This window comes from Lampetra planeri, chromosome 3 (assembly GCF_965212315.1).
Source record: "Lampetra planeri chromosome 3, kcLamPlan1.2.h2, whole genome shotgun sequence".
Lineage (NCBI taxonomy): Eukaryota > Metazoa > Chordata > Hyperoartia > Petromyzontiformes > Petromyzontidae > Lampetra > Lampetra planeri.
Window position 1 is genome coordinate 13,744,691 of NC_136109.1, and position 23,445 is coordinate 13,768,135.

The 23,445-nt window shown below is 43.9% G+C and overlaps 1 protein-coding gene across 1 annotated transcript in view; it reads right to left on the reverse strand.

The window, feature by feature from the left end:
- Window positions 1-18,506, reverse strand: part of LOC144738339 (thrombospondin-3-like) — a 75,880-nt gene extending 57,374 nt beyond the window's left edge. The window contains exon 1 of the mRNA XM_078621387.1: window positions 18,193-18,506. Coding sequence (XP_078477513.1) covers window positions 18,193-18,277 — 85 coding nt within the window. The 5' untranslated portion in view covers window positions 18,278-18,506. The remainder of the gene's footprint in view (window positions 1-18,192) is intronic.
- Between the last annotated feature and the right edge of the window lie 4,939 nt (window positions 18,507-23,445).

Consider the following 23,445-nt stretch of genomic DNA (forward strand, 5'->3'; position numbering starts at 1 on the left):
TACATACAACGCTTGTACAGGTAGTCAGACCAATAAACGTTTAAAGTTGAAAAGTGCGTGGCAGGTTGAGGCACCTGTCACGTGGCACGTCAGCCAGCCAACAGTCCTGCTTCCATTGTTAGAGAAGCAGGAGCCATCACTATGGTAAAGCCCACGGCCTTCTGCCGGCTCTTGTAAATTCCAGAGGCTTCTGTAGGATTGCCGGACTGGATCCACCAATTTGTAATCGGGAAATCCCACAGAAGCCTCTGGGAATTCCAATGAGCCAGCTAAAAAAATCTGGCCCATTGAGCCAGTATCCGCCACCTTTTGCTCGTATAACAATGGAACCAGTTCTGCTGGCCGGCCTGCACCACGTGACATGCGCTACACCCCGTTGCACAACAACTCCACGTGTAATTGGACATTGTATTAACGGAATCTTAAGTATATAAACGTTTATAGTTTGCTACAACAGCAAATATTACCTTTTACGTTACAATAGTATAAGTGCAGGTACGTAAGTTAATGTATTTATCGAACTATATAGTCATCTAAAGTGTGAGGAGGGTGACTTCGGAAAGTACTGTTTTCAGTTTCAAAAACATGGCCGATTACTCGAGAAAATGTCATCTGTAATGTGTGTAAATTAACATAACTGGGTTGACTCAGGCTCGGAAAAATACAACTATGCTACCAATGTAAGCTTAATAGCGAATAGCACGAAAAGTTCCAAATGTTTTATTCCACTTGTAATTAACCCTCTTATGAAGGATAAAAAAAAAATTTTTGCTGAGTAATAGTAATGGTATGGGATTACCAGTATGTGCGTTTGGACATGGGATTACAGTGATGAGTTACTTGGACCGTGATAACCCAAACACCAACCGTAGATGAGTAAACGCACTGATTAGCGGAATGGTTAAATAAAAATCCCACTTTACCTTTCTAGAGAGACATGGATTCAGCAGGGCTCGACAAAGTGTGGGCTTTTCACCCAGGCACATATTAGGAACGTATTGTCGTTTTAAGTGTTATTACAGTTAGCCTGTGTTTTTTTAAGACTGTTAAAACGTTTGCTCAATGGCCCATTGATCAACAAGGACATCCTATCGTGGTGTGCTGGCTTGCAGCCATTAAGTTGCCCATAATCAGTGTCAACTTCAATTGAATGGACAAAAAGTTTGCTTTTTGGACAAAAAGTTTGCTTTTTGTCCAGTCAGTCCACACCTCCGTGCAACACGGTAATGTCATCAGACTTTACACAAATTCGTGTCAGACATGCATTTGCTTGCCAGCTGCAAGTGGGCACCTGGCCAAGCAAAACATTTTAGCGCGTCCTTATAACCTACACTGTCACATCCAATCGGGCTGAATCTAAATCTGCTTACAGTTCACAGAGCTGACTGACAATAGCACAATGGTTCCTAACCACAAGCCTGCACGTCAGGAGAAAGAAAATACCGTCAGGGGAGCCACTGCTGTTCATAATTAAAGGAATTATCTTTTGATCAGTGGCCGGTGATATAAATTAGCATAACGTCTGTTACCATCACGAGAAGTGTCAGCCTCCATACCATGGGAACAGGAGTTTTAAGCTCCCTGACCCAAATATAGTGTACGAGAGTACACTATATAGTACACTAATGAGGAATGTGACAAGGTACCAATAATCACAGTCGACCAATGAACCAAATAACTCACAACACAGCTGGATAGAACTGCGGTTACAGCGCTTAAGGAAGATTTAGTAGTTTGTGAGTTCTCAGTAGGGAGTCAACTCAGGATTTATTTCCTTGGGGACTGATCAAATGAGCATCAAGCTGTTGATGCGCTGAGGGGCGAGGTGTTAACTGCTGGGTTCTTTCCCGACCCTGACGCCTGTATATTTGCATTTTGCATGTTCTCCCTGTGGTCACGTGGATTTTTCTCTGGGTCCGCTGGGTTTTCCCTCCACATTTAAAAACACATGTTTAGAGTATTTGGCTGCGATGCATTTCCATGTGATAAGCCACTTCGTTGAGCTATCATTTGTGGCCAGGTCACTTCTGATACAAGAGCTAAATAGCTATTTGGGCCTTAACTGGTAAAATAAAAAAATATATAATAGTTTAGTTTGTTGGAAGTCAATAGTGGTTGTTTTCTAAAGAGACAGGCCCCTTATGAAGTGTCCATGCCTAAGCTCAGAGCTGCCAGCCGGCAAACGCTGGGACTCTTCTGAATACTTCTGTGTGGTGCTGCAATTAGTGACTCGTTTTACTGCATTGCGTTTACATTTTGTAATGTATACATTTTTTCTAATATTTTATTTCATCAGGTGAAAACCAACAAACACTAATTATTGCTTTGGAAGGTAGACATGTCAAACATACATAGGGACAGATACTGTATTTAGTCTGAAATAAATTAGCACCAAATTGCATTCATATAAGGGTTACGATACCGAAACACGATGGCCCACTGACAAATTATATTACCAATTTTTAAGTTTTACTTTACACCAGACAGTGCTCTTTTGGAAATTCCTAACAAATCAGTGAAAAATCCCCAAAATATACGGTATAATATGCAAATGAGGACAACCACAAGTGTAATTTATTTGTATCTCCACCGGCACTGTTTATAAGCCAAGTATGTAGTGTGGAGCAGCGTATGTGACACTGGCAATGTCCATTCGCTTTGTTAATGTGAACGCTGCAACTCAGCCACCACAGGAGCTCACAGTTTTTGTAGCAATAGAAAAAACCCAAGTCGTTAGTAGTAATTTATCAGATACTACGAGGTGCAATCTGATACGGTAGGTAAACGTTACTTATTTATCTTCATCATGGGACCTCCTTTCCCAAGTACCAAAATATGAGAAGAGGTTTTCCCCTTTTTTTCTGGCAACAAAACAGGTGAAACCTTTCATAAGGAATCATGTCTGCATTAACCACAATACTTGTGGTTAGAATGCAAACAAAAAACGTACTCTGATAATATATGCATTGTTTTTTAAACTGTTACTTATTTAGTTGCTAAAAGATTTGTCCCATTAAATGTCCAAGTCTCTGCCCCTCCAAACTAGGAAAGGGACAGTGCTAATTTCCATTGGTGGTCCTGAGCCAGTGATGGAAAGTCTCTCCAAAGGACAATCGCTGTTGACTCATCTTTTATCAGATCTGGAGGGATAATGGCTGAGTTGGCCCTGAATTAGAATATGAAGGAACAGCCATCTGATTTTGAGTCAGCAGCATTGAGCCAGCGGCGAAAATTCCACAGTCCTTACAAACCACAGGATCTCTGTGAGGCTTCCCACAAATTTGTAAAAAAAAATGTAATCAACCCTGGAGGAATAAATGGATTTGGGCTTGTGACCATCTGACTGTGAGTCTCACTTTAGAACCACAGTGCCACTCGACCAGATGTAGTATCTATAAATCTACCGTATTAACATGCGTGCAACAATATTGTCACATTTACTTGTACGTGTCAATGTCTTGATGAAATTTTGACCAATGGAGCTCCTCACTGGTTGGCTTGAGACTTTTCATCACTAAATTTAACATCAACATACAATGTTTCGTTAAGAGCAGTTTGGTCATAAATTGATGAAAACATTGGCACGTATAAAATATTTCTCAACGTGACAATCTTGTTGGGTGGTGAAGGATTAAAGACAAGTATTTGGCATAAAACTAACACGTGGCCTAACCCGAAAACAAATTTGAATCACTCCACACATACTGAAGCCAGTTACTAAACTAAACTATAAACTAAACTTTTTATTTTTATTTTACCAGGCAAGGCCCATTGAGCTATATAGCTCATTTTCAGAAGTGACCCGACCACAAATCATAACTCAACGAAGTGGCTTATCATGTGGAAATGTATAGCATCCAAATATTCAAAATGCATGTTTCTAAATGTGGAGGAAAAAACCGGAGGACTCAGAGAAAAATCCACGCGACCACGGGGAAAACAAATTAACTCTAAATATACATGCATTAGGCTCGAGATCGAACCTACGACCTCCTTAACATCTCACAAGTTGAGCCACAGCTGCCCGCCCTGATTTGAACCGAGGAATTTAGCAGCGTCGGCTCAGCACTCTGTCAAATTATGCTCCCCTAAGGCATCTGGCATTCTCTCGATTGGAAAAAAAAGAATATTCATAACAATAGATATTGATGTTGCTTGCCAATTGACCTCATCTCTCTTACACAAGTTTAGGTGAGCGCTGCTCCAATTCAGTCTCATTGCCAAGGCCTGCGTTTACTCAGTGCGATAGCAGTCAGACAGCGCGGGCTTTTCATCCAGCTTCGTGAAGATGGATGGGAAGTGTTTTTATGCAAGATTTTTATAAAAAAAAATTTAAATGAGTGATTATACTGTAAAACCATCGTTTTGTTTTTCAATTCTACATATTTATGACACTCGCTGAGGCACTTTTGCCCCACAATTTACAAGTGTAATACACTCATACTCTTTGGTTCTTTCGGTAAAGTCACGTAGGTATAAAATAAAATAAATTAAATCACGACGTTTCGGGCGCAACACAAGCGTCCGTCATCAAGTGGGACAACCACAGCATGAAACAATTGCTGAAGTGGGCCAACAATTGTTTCTTGCTGTGGTTGTCCCACCTAATGACTGACGCTTGTGTTGTGCCCGAAACGTCGTGATCTAATTTCTTTTATACCTACGTGACTTTACCGAAAGAACCAAAGAGTATGGATCCCTGCAGTCACGAAAACTTCAAATCTAGATTGTAATACACTCATGTACATATTAGCGTTAAGACCACAGCCTGATTTGGTAACTTCATACGGGAATAAGAGTTTACGCAGTGGTGTCACTACGCAGTGGTGTCGCTACGCCGCCATGTCCCAACCCTGCGAGAGGATTGACTGCCTTCTGCAAACAGGAGTTGTACTCCGTCCGTTCCTCCTTCCTGAGAGATGAGAGCCATTATACACAAATGTTTGCGCTTTCCCACTTGGCAGAAAGTTTTAAGCGAATCTCTTCCCGTGCAACTTTCCACCCAGACATGAGTTTTGCGCTTGCCAGGCAATCCATCACAAACGAGATTTTTGAAGAAAAATGTTTCATTTCCAAATGAAAGCTTTGTTTAAAAAAAACACGATAAACATTATCACGTGTTAGGTTTTATTCACGTACCAAGTAAATCATTGTTCGATATCCCCTCACACTGCATCGGGTGTTGCTATGCAAATGTCAGTGGCTTGCTCCATAATGCCACGTGCCCACAAGCAGCGGGAACGCGGCGTGATGCACGAACACCCGGTGATCATCATCGTCCTCCTCAGCCAATCAGCGCCAAGCACACTTGGCCCGGTTTGTTAACCGTGTCGTACGCGTCTACCTGTGACGCAATCACGATACGGTGAACGCAGCGGTGAGATATGCAACGCTGGGAAGTCCCTCACTCAGCTCAACTTCCTAGCCGTGTTTGTGTTGCAACACGTGGCTAAACATAAAAAGTGCATTTTTATTTGAATTAGGAAAAATCAAACTCATTCCTCCTACATTCATTTAAAAAATGCAAACTTTAAAAAATATATATTGATTCCCCACTACCAATCCCTGGTGCTGATCATTGGTTTCTATTTGCTTCATTGCTGGATGTTATGTTATTTGTAGTGACCCATGTCACGGTCGCGAATTAGACTCTCTATTCTGGTCTCTTGAGTTATGATCTCATAAAACAACGCAAACTTGGGACTTGGTTGGGGAGTATGCCTGTAATCATGTGCCACCCTTGCGATATAATGATCACATGTAACACAAACAAATAACACAAAAAAATCAGCGTTCACACACGCAAATCGGAGCATACATCATGGCGAGACATAATAATCGATTTTAATCAATGAGCTGATGCACTGTTACACCCATAGCAGGGAAGGGGTAGGAGATGGATGTGATGGAAAATCTGAGCAAATGAATCCTCATGTCTTATGGAGCAAGGCGATGAGAACCGGGGCGTTGGGTGCTCATCCTTGGCCAGAGCTGGGACATTCTGGTGCCAGAATAACCCTTTTCCCAGTGGTCATGGAAATGAAGCATGATTCATTCAGATATTAAATACAATGTTCTGACCTCCCTCACTGTCTCTCCCTACGTCTCAGATGATTGAAGAGTGCAGTTGTATTCATCCTCCCTGCTGTAATCTAATATATCTGGAATGGAAACGACGGTGACATTTTCATCCTAAAAATAACATAAACACCCTTTATTTTCATGGGACCTTCCTTGGCAGTATCAACATATAAGAATTGGTTTTACCCTTTCTGGTAATAAAACAGGTGTTACGATGTTAAAACACCAAACTGAAACCTTTTGCAAGGAATCATGTCTGCATTTACCACATATACTTGCGTGAACATGCATACAAAAACATGCTCTGGTAGTATATGCATTGTCATTTAAACTGATTGGTCCACACCAGAGACAGCTTTCTTTAGAGCCTAGTCTCAAACAGTATTAGACCTTGCAAAAGGTTTCAGTTTAGTGTTTTACCATCTTAACACCTGTTTTATTGCCAGAACGGGTAAAACCTATCTTGTACTCATTATGAAGAATAATTAATTTGAGCTCTATCATCCATGTATATGTAGTGACATAGAATCGGTAACATAGCAGCATAGCGCTGGCTGCTGGCATGGAAGGGGATCTGCAGCTTACAGCAGCCCTCACTGACAGCAGGTCACGTGATAGACCAGAGATGGATGTAGGGGAAAGGTCACGGAAGAGGCACATCGAGAACCCACTCGTAGGTTCCATAAAGGGGGCGTGGCCGGGGGCGGAGCCAGGCCATGCTGATGGTATAAAAGGGGCCCCTGTAGGGGACCTCGAGGTAGTCGTGTGGAGTGGGATCCCCGTCGTCCTGCGGGAGTCTTCGCCGTCGTCTCCGTCTTCACCATCTCGGCGTCGCCAATCAGGCAGTCTACCAGCTGTCCTGACTGGGAACCGTAGTTACTAAAGTGTGAACTGTTAAGGCCGTTTAATAAACAGAGTGCCTAGTACTCTTGGTGTCTCTGAACCAGTCACTACATATATAAAATTTACAAGTTTTTCATCGATCTGTCACGCCCTGTATCTCAAAATTGGAGCACGGGAGGAAAAATTTAATGAAAGCAAAAATGTTCCTCTTGCTGAGGAAACTCCTGTAAAATTATTCGCTTTCAGCATTTCCAACAATTTTAGCCCGAACTTTCGAACGAACACCTCAGCACATCCAATGAGGTAATTGGAGTGCACCTTGCACTACTCCGGTGCTTAGACGGGATGCGATGATTAATGGCTGCTTGAAAGCAGGAGGCCAGTGTCATTGGGAAACGAAAATCACTTTTGATTACAGACTTGGCGTAACTCGTCATATTGTGTACGCCGTTGTGAAATGCATTTGGTTGTAAAAATTGAGAATGTACCACAGGTGTCCATTTACTTTTTCCTGTTTACCAATTCAGATCCTCCCATATACAACATTTGCTGTGCACATTTATCGGGCCATTTGAACCGAAGTTTGCAGGTTTGTTTCAACCTAATCAGAACTCTTTGCTGCTCTTGGTTCATCTTTACAATAATTTCTCTCACTAAAGTCCAGTGCGTTTGCGTTTCAATGCTGGGGCACACACATTCAGAGAGGGTAACTTCACTTATATTATATCTCACGCAAATGCGTTGGCAGTGCTCATGTCTCGTACGATTTTAAACCCGTTAACGTTTTGGCTATTGAAAATGGTGAAGGGTGGGGGTAGGGTGTGGCAGGACACGTTCAGATTCGATTCGTCATTGATTTTGATCATGACCTGGAATTGAACTCATCGTATTGGATTGTGCTAACCACACAAACACTGCTCCACCCCCTGGCTTATATTAACCATATGAACCTAGTGCACTCAGTTAGGACTAGCATTCTACAGGCACAACTGTATACACGTAAAAACATGTTACGTTTAGCACACTTTGACAATACCTTGCGGCAATCACCGCAACACTGTGCGACTACCACACACCTAAACGTAATTCACTCTACGCATGGTCGTATCTAAATAAACAAATCAATTCGTAATTAAATTATGATGCAAGCAAATAAACAAACACTGCCAGCTGTGCTCTTTGGCAAAATATTTGCAAAGAATGGTCAGCGGGCGTGCTGATGCAGCTTGGCTCAGTGGAAGGAGCAGCTGTTGTCCTCCACAAACTCCGCGAGTCGAATCTCAAGAGGGCAGCATGGACTTCAATCCCTCCCTTTGTTCACCAAACCACAGCAAGCGAAAGTGACCTCCAGTCGATAAGCACACTTGAGCAGACCAATACCGTCGATCATTCGGGCAGCTGGGCAATGGTAGCTTTACCTGCCTGTAATGCAGCACAAATGTTGTGAAGCACCCGTCCCGTGGGCATCGAGGCGCTATACCGTGGCCGACCAGGAGAAGGCAGTACAATAAATGGACCAATCTCCATCTGTTTACATCTGCACGGGGCATGATACGCTGGTTGACCTGCTGTCACGTGACCGGATGATATTCGAGGGGGGCCACTGGTGGACGGGGGCCGTGGGGCGGTCATGTGGCGCTGTCTTTCAGACGCTCATTCAGATGCTGTCTTTCCGACAGACCTGTTCTTCACCTGAGGACGGCTGCTTGCATTGTGGCCGAAACGTCGTGAGAATTGTATTTTATTATGTTTTATGTTTATTATTTTATTATTTCCCTTCTACGTGACTTTACCGAAAGAACCAAGAAGATGTGGCACATTATGAATGGACCACTCTTTTAATTATTTCCTCGTGCAGCAAGGGAGTAAAGTGTGGTTTTGTGAAAGTCCTTATGTGCTGTGCAGTACATCAATGCACGTGTGTACACCAGCATGCGATGACTGAGTTGGGCCTGTGGGTGGCTGGCAGGGTTATTGATGAACCGGACTTGTACACCAGTCACGTGGCTAATGGCGACTCGGTTGAGGATTGCTGCGTGTGACACACGTGCTGTTGCATTTTACAGATTGACCGCAATAAATGTGTTTGCCCTCGATTTGGAGCACCTGCCCACGTCCTTCATTTCGAGTGTGCAACAAAGATATCCAGATTCTTGCTGCTGATAAGGGCCAATCAACTGTTGTGATGCCCCGTGAGGACTATGATAATAAAATCAAAGATTTACTCGATGAAGGTACCGACCTTCAAATAAAACGAGACCCAACCAGCACTTTGGAACGTAAAACAACGGCAATCATTGCCAAGTCATCAATTCCCAAAGTAGAGCAATACCTCATCAAACCAAGGGCATCAAAACCACCAAGACTTTATGGGCTACCAAAAATTCACAAACCTGATGTCCCATTAAGACACATAGTTAGTACAATAGGCTATGCCACGTACAAATTAGCACAATACGTAACGAAACAAATACAGCCCTACATCGGTAGGACCTCTTCGTTCATCAAAAACTCTGAACATCTCGTAAATATGATTAAAGATATTAAGCTTAACCTTAATGATATTCTCGTAAGTTTTTATGTGACTTCTCTGTTCATGAGGGTTCCGGTCAACGAGTCAATTAAATTACTCGACACTCTGATAACGAACAAAGGTTTAGCCAAAGATATCCAAAGACGAGCTGAACACCGTCTAAAGAACACCGACTTCTTGTGGCAAGGTGACTTCTATAAACAAAAGGAAGGAGCAGCATTGGGCATTGCTTTGTCTGTGATAACGAATTTGTACATCGAAGATTTTGAAACAAAAGCAATAGCTTCAAGCGCACGAAAACCATCTGCTTGGTTTAGATATGTGAATGACACATTGGTGGTCTGGCCACACGGCAAAGATACACTGAACGCATTACTAAATCATCTCAACTCGCAAAACCCATCCATCAAGTTCACCATGGAAGTGGAAACTGACAGAACTCTAACATTTCTGGATATTCTGCTCGGACGGGTCGAAATGGTAAAATAGCACAAAGCGTTTACCGAAAGAAAACGCATACTGACGCCTATCTGAATGCAGAGTCACACAATCACCCTGCACATAAATCTTCTCTTATCAAGACGCTCATTCATCGAGCTAAGAAAGTATCAGATGGTGACAGTCTGAGAAGTGAAATTCAACATGTTAAAGCACTGCAAATGAACGGTTACAATGATGCACAAATGAACAGGGCATTGAATGCCAAGTCCGAATCAAATAAGACGAGCATTGAAACTGCCAAAATAATTAAAATGATCAAAATACCCTAAATTGCGGGAGTAACTGATAAACTAGCCAGATGTTTGGCATGGTACATAAAATACCGAAAATATTTGGTACAAAAGATGAATTACTGAAGTTATCTACAGAAGGTGTGTACAGGATTAACTGCACGTGTGGAAAATGTTATGTTGGGCAAACAGGGCAGATGATCAGCACGAGACTAAAAGAACATCAGAGAAATATTAGATTCTCCAAAATACAACTATCAGAAGTAGCAGAACATGCGTGCCAACAAGGACAATCGATTTATTTAGATAATGTTGAAATTCTGTGCAAAACTAGCTACTACTGGCCGAGACTAATTAGAGAATCTATCGAAATTGAAATAAATAAAAATAATTTTAACCATTCGGATAGCTACCGCCTTAGTGCTGCGTGGAAGCGAATCATCAAAGAATACATTATTTAAATGCTAGCCTATATATAGGGCAGCATACTTCGATAGGGATTACGGTTGGTACGGATATTTTAATACACACAATAGACAGGAAGGACAAGATCAAAGGGCTCGCATAATACACATGCGCAATGTACGTTGACTCAGTAACCCCCCCCGCCTGCCCCTTCCCCCACTTTGCACAAGAGCGCAGAAACGTGGACACCACATCTACGCCTCTATATAAGGAACGAAACAGGTGGACTTCTCCAAAAATCTGGCTGTCGCCTGATGAAGCTAGTTGTAATTACTGGCAAAACGTCGTACTCAGATTGTAAATGTTGTGGTTTGGCTCTCCAACACACCGGTGTGTTGTATTATTGACGAATTGGCATGTTCTGTTTACGTGACAACCCTTACGATTTGGCTGTGTCGGGTGGTGGCGGGTTTTAATGACACATTTATATATTTATGCAATCTAACCCAAAAAACCTCTATTATGGATGATTCTCACATGCAAAACTCAATGTTTGTATTCTATCGTGAATGTTGAATTGATGCATCGGTACATGCTTTGTGAGCAGAGATCAATAGCTTGATTCTATAAATGATACTATAAATTATTTTTTATTTAACCAGGTAAGGCCCATTGGGCTGTAAAGCTCTTTTTGAGAAGTGACCTGGTCACAAATAATAGCTCAACGAAGTGGCTTATCACGTGGAAATGTATAGCAGCCAAACACTCGAAACGCGTGTTTCTACATGTGGAAGGAAAAACTGGAGGACCCAGAGAAAAGTCATGCAACCACGTGGAGAAGATACAAATTCCAAATATACAGGCATCAGGGTTGGGATTGGACCCATGACCTCCTATAGTATCCCACAACTTGTCAAAAATCCTCAGCAGATTGAAATAAGAATAACCACCGGTCTCACATGAGACACCAATCACACTGATATTTGGGGTCGAATAATAATTTCAAAATTGGAATGGGGAGTCCAATGAAGGGTGACTCCCAAGTAAACTGGTAAATTATTGGCATTTATCATGATACAATAGTAATGTGTGGCCATTATCATTATCAATATGACAATTATGATCATAATTGTCATAATCAGTGAATATTACCATATTAAATATCAGTATTATCAAGATTGTCATACACACAGGACAGTATGTCATGATTCAGGTAATGAATAAATTTAAATATATAATCAACCTCACTACCACCATGCTCATAATTGTGACATAATCACATTTACTATCATCTTCGGATTTGGAGTCATCATCATGATGGTCACAATTATATTGTTGTCACAATCATATTTTATGATCCCTAACCCTGCGATTTTACTGTGGGACTGTGAGACCGTAAGCATTGGGCAAGAGGTTCGGCATCCCTGGAGGGACTGCATTGTTATTGGCTCCCCCCGGAGGCGAGGATTGTAAAAATGCAGAGATCAAAGGGCTCCATGGAAGGGCAGGGCATCAGGTGCTTAGGCACACCCCTCTACAATTGAGAAACTGAATCAGAGCTGAGGTGCGATATAAATCTTGCCTCCCGGCTCTGCTGTGTTGTTATAGAGATGCTGTGTGTATCATCGGACAGGATTGGGGGGAGGGTGTGCCTGTAATCATCACGAGGTTATAATTCTGAGATTAGATAGTGTATACTTTTACAGGTGAAGTGTAATTTTGTTTAAAATGTTTGTTTTGTTCACAAAGTCGACTTTGCCCCAATCTTACTCCAGCATTTTGCATAACGCATCTTCCCTAGTTGACAATTTGAATGCATTTTGCCGTAATCACGATTTTTCAATGGTTCATCGACACAGACAATTGATAGGATGTCAATGTCATTGAATGAATCGTACATCCTGATTATATCTACCTCACGTATCAAAAATTACCTTTATCCACAAACGTTTATGAACTGATTTTACGATCTCAATGAAGTGGGGTTTAAACCACTTATACTGGAAAACTATTAATCTCTTCCTTTGGCATAAGATAAAGTATGTCGTATGATTTATTTTAGCAAAATATAGCTGTGGTAAAGTGCCAATACCTCTTTTGCCAAATTGTCCTTTTATTTTGGACAAAAAACATCACATTTCCAGGTCAAAAACTCAAAATGTATTATTTAAAAATTAAACGCTGCGTAAATTGTTGTGCCCCAGAAATAATACATCACAGCTGTGAGGGAATTGTGGCCAATGCAATCAAATGTTTCATTATGCAAGAGGACAAGCAAGTCTTTGAGAAAAAATCACCAGGTAACTGCTGATGAATTTCCACGAAGGATACGTAAACAGGAAAGTCAACAGTTGCCGAAACCACAGCTGCAAAGTGCACACCCGATCCATCCTCACCGCCATCCTGTGTTTGGCATTTCACTGTGGACTCCTGTTTCAAAACGAGACTCTTCCGCTAGAGTTCTTGGTTACGGTCCTGGTTTTCTATGAAGATATTTTGGATTTCACATTTTTAAACATTTATTACAGTCAAGCAACGTATGATAATCATTTTACTTTTTCACAACTGTTTTAATTCACGCAACTATTAAATGACAGCTTTAGTAACACATGTACGAAATTGGCCCAGATAATACTTTTCTAAATATTGACGTACACTTAGGAGCTTTTGGAGCCTCCTACAGACCCATGCTTGTAATAATCTTTAAGATCTGCTCACAAGACAGTTTTTGAGAAGTTTTAGTTATTTTATTTCTCTGTTATTTTTACATTGATCCATTCCATGCCGTTAGCCAACAACACGAGAACAAGCGGCCTTGCAGAGGAGAAATGTGGCATGGCACGCTTTGCAACACGCTGAGATGTGGACTCATTCGCAGAGCCAAACCGCTGAGCAATGGCCTTGGAGGAAATGCAGAAACTTTGAGACCACCCATCCTCCTCGTGTTGACGTTCAGAACCGACAGCAGACATCAGGCATGCCTTCCTCTGCTCTTCAATGGCATTTGACTTCTAAATATGTTCTCTACTTGACATTTCAATGCTGTATTTTCATTCGCCGCATGTCCACGGAGGTGAAATTGTATCGTTTTCCACTGCATTTCCACGCTTTCAGCCACTTCCCACTGTGCATGTCGCCCCCACCGTTAAAATGCTCCCTGCGATGGTGGCACACAGACACGACTCTGTGTGTATGCACGTTTGCACACGAGCACGGCACGCACGCACTGCCGCCCTTACGCAGCGACTTCACAAGGTCAGCAGATACAATGTGACCTACGAATCATTCCGCTGCTGGCAACTGGAATCCCAGCACAGCGAGGGTTCTGGTGTGGCTCAGAGGTTTCCGTGCCAGGATAAGCACTGCGACTGTCATCTGGAGGCACTTATCACAACTCCGACCATATGCTCTTGAGGATTTCTCTTACCGCGCCGTCTATCACATTCTCTGAATGCCAGTCATGAGCATTATGAACCTGATAGGGTCTCTGCGAATACTAACCCATCCGAATCCAGTTATTAATACACAGCAGCACGTCCCAATGCAAGAGATGCATAGAGGGCTGGATTATCAAGAGGGTGAATAACTCTTAATGGGATTATGGTCCGAATGTAAAATTAAGACGTAAGAAGATAGAATCAACAGGATGAAAGCACTTGATTGTTGGTTTTCTCATGCAGCTTGATGAATACTTCTGAAGACGTTACAATAAAACGCGGTGTCGTCAGCATGTGACGAGCTCTGCGCTGGAGAAAGATCAATAAACTAGACGAATAGGGTCAGCTACAATGTGGATAATACAGTGCAGAAACATGAGATATTGCGGCAGTTTTGGGAGGCCTTCATCTAGCAGCGGACTGATCTTGGCTGATGATGATCATAGATAACGGCACGCAATGAAAAGGGAAAAAATGACACAAGCGTGTCCTGCCCACTCCACTGAGTATGGCGTGCTTTGGCAGTGACTTGCAGGAGTAATTCTGTGGCTAAGGAATCAGACTACTGACTCACACAGCAGCCCACTCGGCTTCCCCGTCGTCACGCAATGACTGAAGCGAGGGTAAATACTTGCAGACCACAGCTGTCTGTACCCTACATCAATGTGCAATGTGTCACGCCGAGATGTGCAAAGCATAGCAGGTCACCGAATACTTTCCATGTTTAACGAATAGCACACTATATTTTCCGTGTCATTTGCCAGAGCATGCGTAACATGCTTTGTAAATAGCAGCTCTGGTTTTTCTGAATTTCTTTCTTGGTGTTGAGTGATTTAGTCACAGTTATTTTGTTTTGTTTCACTAATGATGCACGGACTAAGTGTTGTCTTTATTCCTAAGGCAGGGTTACATTGAAGAGCCTTTGCCCTTCGCTGTCATCATGACTCTCCCCTCTATGATCATCATTAATTACACTGCCATAACTTAAAAGGCTTCCAGTATTTTTCTTTCCCAAGCTTAGGTATCTCATATATGAACCATTCGTATTCATATATGTCAGCAGCATATCTGTTAATTGCATGCACATACATCATACACATAACAAAGATCCACTCATTAAACCAATACAGTTTTGTCATTAAATGTAGGCTGGAAAGGTTATATGATCAGCCACACGTTTAACCACAGTTGTCTCTACAGCGCTAACACACATCACCACATTTGATTTCTGAGCTGGATCTTAAAAGCGAAGATCCAAGCCAAGTTCGTATATAAAAAGACAAAGATCCCCCGTATAGCCTTAACAGACTGTAGGGGCAAAGCGAGCATCTATGGAGGCCGGCATGGTACACGAGTGGGTGGGTTGCCAGCACCACGCCCGACCGCCTTTGTCTCCCCCAGTGGGCAATGTTTTTTACACACCACACCAGCTACCAATTTGAGGCTGAGTCGACCAAAAGTGGGTCCAGGACCGGTTCAGATAATCGTCACTGGTGTCTGGTCGTGAGCGGGAATCGAACTTAGGTGGTCGGGTTTGTAGCGCAGCGTAGCGCTAACCACTCCACCAATATCATAAAAAATACAAATATCCCCCGTATAGCCTTAACAGACTGTTGGGGCAAGTGCTGTTAGCGAGCACCTATGAAGGCCGGAACGCTACACGAAGGAGTGGGTGGCCAGCACCACGCCCGACTGCCTTTGTCTCCCTAGTGACGATGTTTACACACCGCACCAGGTACTTATTTTAGGCTGAGTCAACCTAGGGGAGGCCCAGTACCAGTTCAGATTGGCCGTGAGCGGGAGTCGAACTTCGGTCGTCGCGTTTGTAGCGCAGCGCACGAACCACGACTCCGATAGCATGCACATATACACACCCACATATACACACCCACATATACACACCCACAATCTAATGGGCATTTAGACTGAGTATACAGACAGTGTTTATATATATTTCACAAAAGCGTTCAGAAAAATGTGCCATGGACAATTTATAACTTCCAATGTCCTGAGTGACATCATTTGAGTGTTAATGCTAATTGGTAGAGGAATGTATGATTCACTTCAACCAACTGGCCCAACACGCAGACTGGAAAATATAAGTTCGCGCTCGTTTTTCTGTTCTTTAGCTCGAATAAAACCAGATTGTACAGCTTATACGATATGCGGCAACTGTACTGCATTGTCATTGCACATGTATATACATGTTTATTACAGTGAATTCGCATTCAGAAGGGGCTAAACAAACATACTGGTTGCACAGAGGAAGGAAAGAAGTCAAAAGTTCAATAACACAGCTGCCATTGCCATTGCATGTGCAAATTGGTGGCATATATCCAACAGTGTCCACAGCACCAATTCTGTTTAATGAGCAATTAAGGTGCACGACATGTGAAAATGATTGCACTTCACTGTTCCACGCTTTTTCATTCTTGCGGCATGTTTAGTCGGCAACTGCCAAATGCCACTCAAATCGGGAGGGCTCTTTGTATATGACATCACTAGAAATGCATTCACTATTACATTTAGATTTTTGAAGTACAGTGATTTTTCAAGTTCATTGTGCTCTCCCCTAGGAATTGTGAATTGTCATTGTGACGTGAAGGTCTACCCGCCCGTGGTGTCAATCCACTCCTGGATAGGGCCTCCCCCACCCCTTGTGCGACATTTGAGAAACATTTAACCATACTTCACCACGCCGGTCAGTGCGGTTTATTGGTGAAGGTGGTGGTAGAACAGCACGGTGGATTTTGGCGCACTGCCCTCTGCTGACCACAACGCCTTCCACACCTGTTCTATGCATGATGGTCAACCAGCCCAAGCACTATCCAGGCTCAACCATGCTTAGGCTTCGATGTGTGACGGGAATTCTGGATTTGTTGGTCATTGGCCATGATGTGCTTTGTAATGTTGTCAGAGAGCAGCTTGTGTGGTGACTGTGGAAGTGGGGGTCACTGCAGTGCGGTAAACACTTTGCAACGGTAGTTATCATTACAGAATGTTTGCTGTAGCTTCCCATAAATGTTTACTCGTTTAATGCAACATTAAAAAAAACCTCATCACACTACAAACATTCCCGTGAAGGTTTATATATTTTTTAAAAGAGTAGGAAAATGTCAAAACTAAGGTTCTTTAAGCTGTACCTAATGCAGAGCTTTATAAACGATTACCCTAACTGCTGTAATTACCAGCGCATGATGCAATTGCTGAGTTTGAGGTTTTTGAATAATTGCTTGTGTATGTTTACTCGGGACATTTAAAGCCAGCGTTCGCAGAGATCAAAGCTGCCCGCGTTAACAGTAGCCCCTTTTGCTATTTGTCAAATCTCAGGAACACATTGTTTCTACGACATTGCTAATCGCATGCGTATAGTAAGAACAATATGTCTTCTTCCCACCTCCCCCCCTCCAACCCAGCTTAAATATACGCTCCAAGCTTGGTGGTGTTTCATTCTTCACCTGATGACGACTGCTTGCGTTGTGGCCGAAACGTCGTGAGAATTATTTTATTATGTTTTATTTTTATTATTTTATTACTTCCATTCTACGTGACTTTACCGAAAGAACCAAGAAGAAGAACTATATGTCCGTGTGTGTGTGGCCGTGATTGAAACCGATTAACATGGAGACTGCAGCTCTTCCACGCCAAGCGCCATGCATGCGGATGACTTGGCAAGACAATTGCGCCGAGAGGAAAGTACAAAGACAACTTTGAAAAGTTCACTCCGGCAAATGCCAAGTGATCCACAAGGGAATGTTAAAGCAAAATACATTTTTTTAAAATGGCTTTTGCGCACCAGTGTGTTGCTAAGCCGGCGTAAATACGCGTGCTTAATAGCGAAGAGGTCACAACCACAATCGCGTACAATCGAGTTAATGCGCGTCAACATTCATCCATCAATGACTGTGTATTGTACAGGGTGATGGTCCATATGTGTTGCGACCCCCAATTAATTGACCCCGAACATTGCTGTTCCTTTGCAAATTAATTTCGGTTTTAAATAAAGCCCTGCTTCAAAAATATTAAGTTTCAATGTTGCGTCACAAGACAAGCGAACCAACCTGTACATCAATATGCTGTGTGTGTGTGTACGGAGAGGTTACGGGATGCTCTGGTTCAGTGCAGAGTGTGGTGCAGCAGCAGTAGCAGCGGCGGCTCTTACATTGCAGGTCCACGCGTGCCCAAGCGCCGACGCAGAGCGCGCACAGGAGCAGCGAGACCCTCCTCGCATCGCCCATCGTCTTCATCAACGTGCAAGAGGAGCTCCCTCAAGTCCTCTCGCTTGATGTACGCGCTGCCCGGGCTTCCTCCAAGAGAACCTGGGGTTGTGGTGTGGACGTGCTTACGCGTTGGTTGATAACACACGCAGTGGTTTGCTGCCTCTCAAACTCTGATTTTGTCGTGGGGTGGACCACTGGGGTGGCTTCACCCGGGGCTCTGGTTTCGCCTGTTGCGTTCTCAAGATCCTGCAGTTTGACTGCCTCAATTCTCCGCTTGCCCTAGAATATCACAGCCACCCCCAACACGTACACCCCACCCCGTCCCATCCCCGTGCATCTTAACCCACACGCCCACCCACTCCCCCCTCCACCCCGCAGCCTCCCTCCACCTCCACCCCACAGCCTCCCACGAACTCCCCCCCCACCCAACATACAACACAGTCAGTTCCCAGCTGAGCTCAACAACGCTGTTCCTTGGCCCACTCCTGCAGCGCTCCAGCGCGTGAGACGTCGCAATGACTCGTCTCGTGCCTCCCCCCCCCCCGACACGCGAGACGTCGCAATGACTCGTCTCGTGCCCCCCCCCCCCGACACGCGAGACGTCGCAATGACTCGTCTCGTGCCTCCCCCCCCCGACACGCGAGACGTCGCAATGACTCGTCTCGTGCCTCCCCCCCCCGACACGCGAGACGTCGCAATGACTCGTCTCGTGCCCCCCCCCCCCCCGACACGCGAGACGTCGCAATGACTCGTCTCGTGCCTCCCCCCCCCGACACGCGAGACGTCGCAATGACTCGTCTCGTGCCCCCCCCCCCACGTGAGACGTCGCAATGACTCGTCTCGTGCCCCCCCCCCCCTCACGTGAGACGTCGCAATGACTCGTCTCGTGCCCCCCCACCGCCCCCCTCACGTGAGACGTCGCAATGACTCGTCTCGTGCCCCCCCCCGCCCCCCACACCGGCGTTCCATCCCCACTTCACTTAAAAAAAACAAATCCGAATAAGTGCCATTTATTTGCATAAAAGTTACTTGGGCAATGTTGACTGAAAACTTTCGTGACTGCAGGAATTCATATTCTTTGGTTCTTTCGGTAGAGTCACGTAGATAGAAAATTAAATTAATAAAACTAATGAATCATTAATACAAAATAATAACCGACCGCTTGTGTTGTGATCGATACGTCGTGAATTTTTGGTTTATTGTTTTTGGGAAAGTTGACGAGACGCATTAAAACATATACGTTGTAAAAATACGCTACTTACAAGCAGGATTAAAATAAACATTGCTTACATTACTTTTGGAATACACGAAATTGTATTTTCTTTGTATGGATAACCATCGAACAATAATGGTCACCGCATCGCGTGCTTTCAGACGCGCTTTTACGGCGGCCGTCTGGAACGCCTCTTCCGATATTCGGAAGCCACTGGAGTTTTGCACTTTTAAATCATCTAGATTGAAAATTAATTTCTTTAGAACTGTTTTTTGTGTGTGTTTCATTTGTTGCTCTTCCGCTGCACCTCCGATTAGCACGGTTGGCTACATATGGTGCGAAAGAAGTTCAACATGCGTGCAAAAAAATCCAGCCGCTGGCTTCTGGACACAAGGAGTCAATGCCATCACGTAGATAGGTGCTTTGAACCTCTCTTTGAACCTACCTACGTGACTTTACCGAAAGACCCAAGAATATTAATTCATGCAGTCACGAAAGCTTTAAGTCCAGTCATTGCCAGTTGTGGTTTCGGAGAATACTCTCAGCGAGCGAGATCGCTCACGATGATGCCTTCCACTGTTGGTGTCAGAGGTGGGACAAAGTCATTGTTATGCAAGTCCAAGTCGAGTCGCAAGTCATCAAATTCATGACTCGAGTCTGACTCGAGTCCAAGTCACATGACTCGAGTCCACATCTCATAGGTGGGACAAAGTCATTGTTATGCAAGTCCAAGTCGAGTCGCAAGTCATCAAATTCATGACTCGAGTCTGACTCGAGTCCAAGTCACATGACTCGAGTCCACATCTCATAGGTGGGACAAAGTCATTGTTATGCAAGTCCAAGTCGAGTCGCAAGTCATCAAATTCATGACTCGAGTCTGACTCGAGTCCAAGTCACATGACTCGAGTCCACATCTCATAGGTGGGACAAAGTCATTGTTATGCAAGTCCAAGTCGAGTCGCAAGTCATCAAATTCATGACTCGAGTCTGACTCGAGTCCAAGTCACATGACTCGAGTCCACATCTCATAGGTGGGACAAAGTCATTGTTATGCAAGTCCAAGTCGAGTCGCAAGTCATCAAATTCATGACTCGAGTCTGACTCGAGTCCAAGTCACATGACTCGAGTCCACACCTCTGGTTGGTGTCACTCGTCACAGTCACATTTAGGCAATTCGTTAATTTTTCAGTTTGTGGAATGGGCGATTGGTCCTGCAATCGTGGCCAGTTCTCAGATCGTGTTAGGTAGCCAAACAGCCCACGACTGACGGGGCAGTGAACTTTCAGGCAGATGGAAGGAAGAAGCAACGACGAGGTGTATATTCGGGACGAGGGCGTTCTCGCCCAATTGTTCCTCCACTCGTCTTCGATACTGCCGGGCGTGCAGCTGACCGAGTCTCCGCGCCGTGTCTCAGAATGGCCCTTGTCGATTTCAGGCACTTTGCCGGGAGGTGAGTGTGGTCCGTGTGGATCGGCTGGCGCTACTGGCGACCGCCACAGAGGAACAATATCCCGTAACGATCACAGAAACTTACATGTTTTGATACATCTTCAATGTTGATTTTGCTGATAGTAATTTTTGTATTATTTTAGTTGTGAAATTTTTCGTGGTTTTTTTTTACCGTGTGCATTTGCTGGTAAAATGGTAGACTCAAACTAATTGGGATGAGCTTAAGTGCTGATATGCCATGAAATAAGTGGAGGTGGTTGGGTGTCATGATGTGATTCATGCCTGCGTCAGAACCGTGGTGCAGGCAACCGTGGTGCAGGCAATAACTAAGGCTCTTGGATCGAATGATGTGGCTTCGTATAGACTGGAGGCGTTATGAAAGTGAACTTGTTCATTGCGTTTGAATAAATACATTCTGTTCAAGTCATTGTCACAATTTATTTACTGTATAATTGGTGACGATGGTGCACTGCAAAGCAAAAGTTATACTAATTTGTAATTTAACCCCATTAGTGATTGGTATAACGGTATAACCCCTATACCAGGGGTCCGCAACCTATGGCTCTTTAAGGCCTGCTTTGTAACGTTATTCACACGCATTGCGGCTCTTTAAATATTCCGGGTTTTTTTTACCGACTTCTAAAATAATGGATATTCTTGTTATTTTGGTTGCCAACCCCTGCCCCATAGCAACCTTCACTGTCGAACATGATGAAGTGTGCGTCACACCCCCATGACCTACAACCATCAGTGTCTATGCTTAAAGTACTGTGTAGGTTTTCACGGCTGTGCCGTATCGCTATGCGATGTGTTTTTCGGGTTGTACCGCGTGTTGTTCGGCATGATGTCCGACGTTTCCATCCACACGCTAGGTGCTTCTTTTGGAACTGAACTTACCAATTCAGTTCCTGAAGTACTGTAGCTCCCTCCCAATAATTCGCTTCCTAAAAAAGCTCCCAGCACGTGGGTGGAAAGATTGGACATCATTGCCAAACAACCTAAACATATCATGGACCTCACAGTCAAAAGTAATACAAATTTATGTCGCTGAAAATAAAAAGAATTGACCTGTCTCTATTGAACACTGACATGGTTAATGACCTTCAGAACAGCAACATATGTATACAATAATTTATGTTTACAGTGGGCGTATTGTACAGAAAATCATGAATCACTGTAAAATGAGTTTGGGAGAAAGAGCAGAAATCATTGTTGGCCAACAGCTACTGGGAGGCACAACAATAATGACCGCAGATAAAGAGCCCAAGTACATCCAACCCCACGGTGCCACATGCTGGCCTCTGCAGCTATGAACCCTGCTTTGTAACCCTGACGAGCCACCACCCTACTCCGACTTTGCTCCATCCCCTGCGCTTTCATGAAACACCCCATGGTAACGGTGGTAAACATAGAACTCCAGCGCATGGTTTATATTTGCTGGAGAGCCCCCGTATGGTGCAACATCAGTAGTGTACCCTTGTGCATTGCGGAGCTGTCAAGTTGGAAAATATGTTTGATTGGTCTCTGGTGGGAACTGGGACTGCTTTTGGCTATTGTGGCATTTTTCTGGCTGTAGCGTAAGGTGCTGTACGCCCAGGGGAGGTGGAAATCAACTACTTTCATGCCCGTGCAATGCGTGAGATTTAAAATTGTCGCTGAGGTTGGTGAAATTTTGCATTCGTGGTCGGGTCTGGAAACAGGAGCATGCATCACGCAGTCAGTATGCACAGGAGTTCAAACATTTGGAAAGGCTGCTAAGATGTTCGTTGCCATAAAACGTATGACCTCGCTAAATGAAAGACCTGATATTCCCCGGTGTGAAATAAGGATTTAACATACAGTATGTCTATTTCTCGAGGCTCAGAATGTCACGAAGAGCCCCCTTAATCATATGCAACAAAAATAGGCCCGACATGGGGGCTTTTTTGTGAGTGTGCGGCTTGGGGAAATTTTCCCCTTTTGCACCTCCCCCCACCCCCCTCTCTAGTCAGCTCTGTTCTGGTGAAGCATGCTTCAGGATAATTTTGTCAATAATGTGACTCAATATATAACGTGAAGTTAATTTCTACTCAATCTGACAGCTCTTTTTTTGCCATAATTTGGCCGGGCGGTGGTGGTGGTGCACACCTGTGGAGGTTAGGGTTGGTGATTCGCACAAATGTTGTGAAACTTCCTTCCTGTGGGCATTGATGTGCCATACCCCGGCTAGCGCCAGGCGAATGTGGTACAAAGTGTGAACTAATCTCCATCTCTTCCTTTTCTATGGGATACGGTGTTGCCCCCACACAAACATGGGTATTTTCCCCAGCTGCTCCTGTTTCCTCCCACGTGTTATTCACTCTCATTGATTGGCTGAAAACATCTGAATGTAGAGGGCCGTAGAGCTTGGGCAATTATTGGCACCGGCTCACTGCCGAGCTGCCTTCCAGCTTTTCTGTGGTTCCTCGGCAATTCTGAGATGCAGTTTACATGCACAGTTCTATATAAAATTAAACATTGTCATTATTATGTTTCAACTTGATTAAGCGAGATA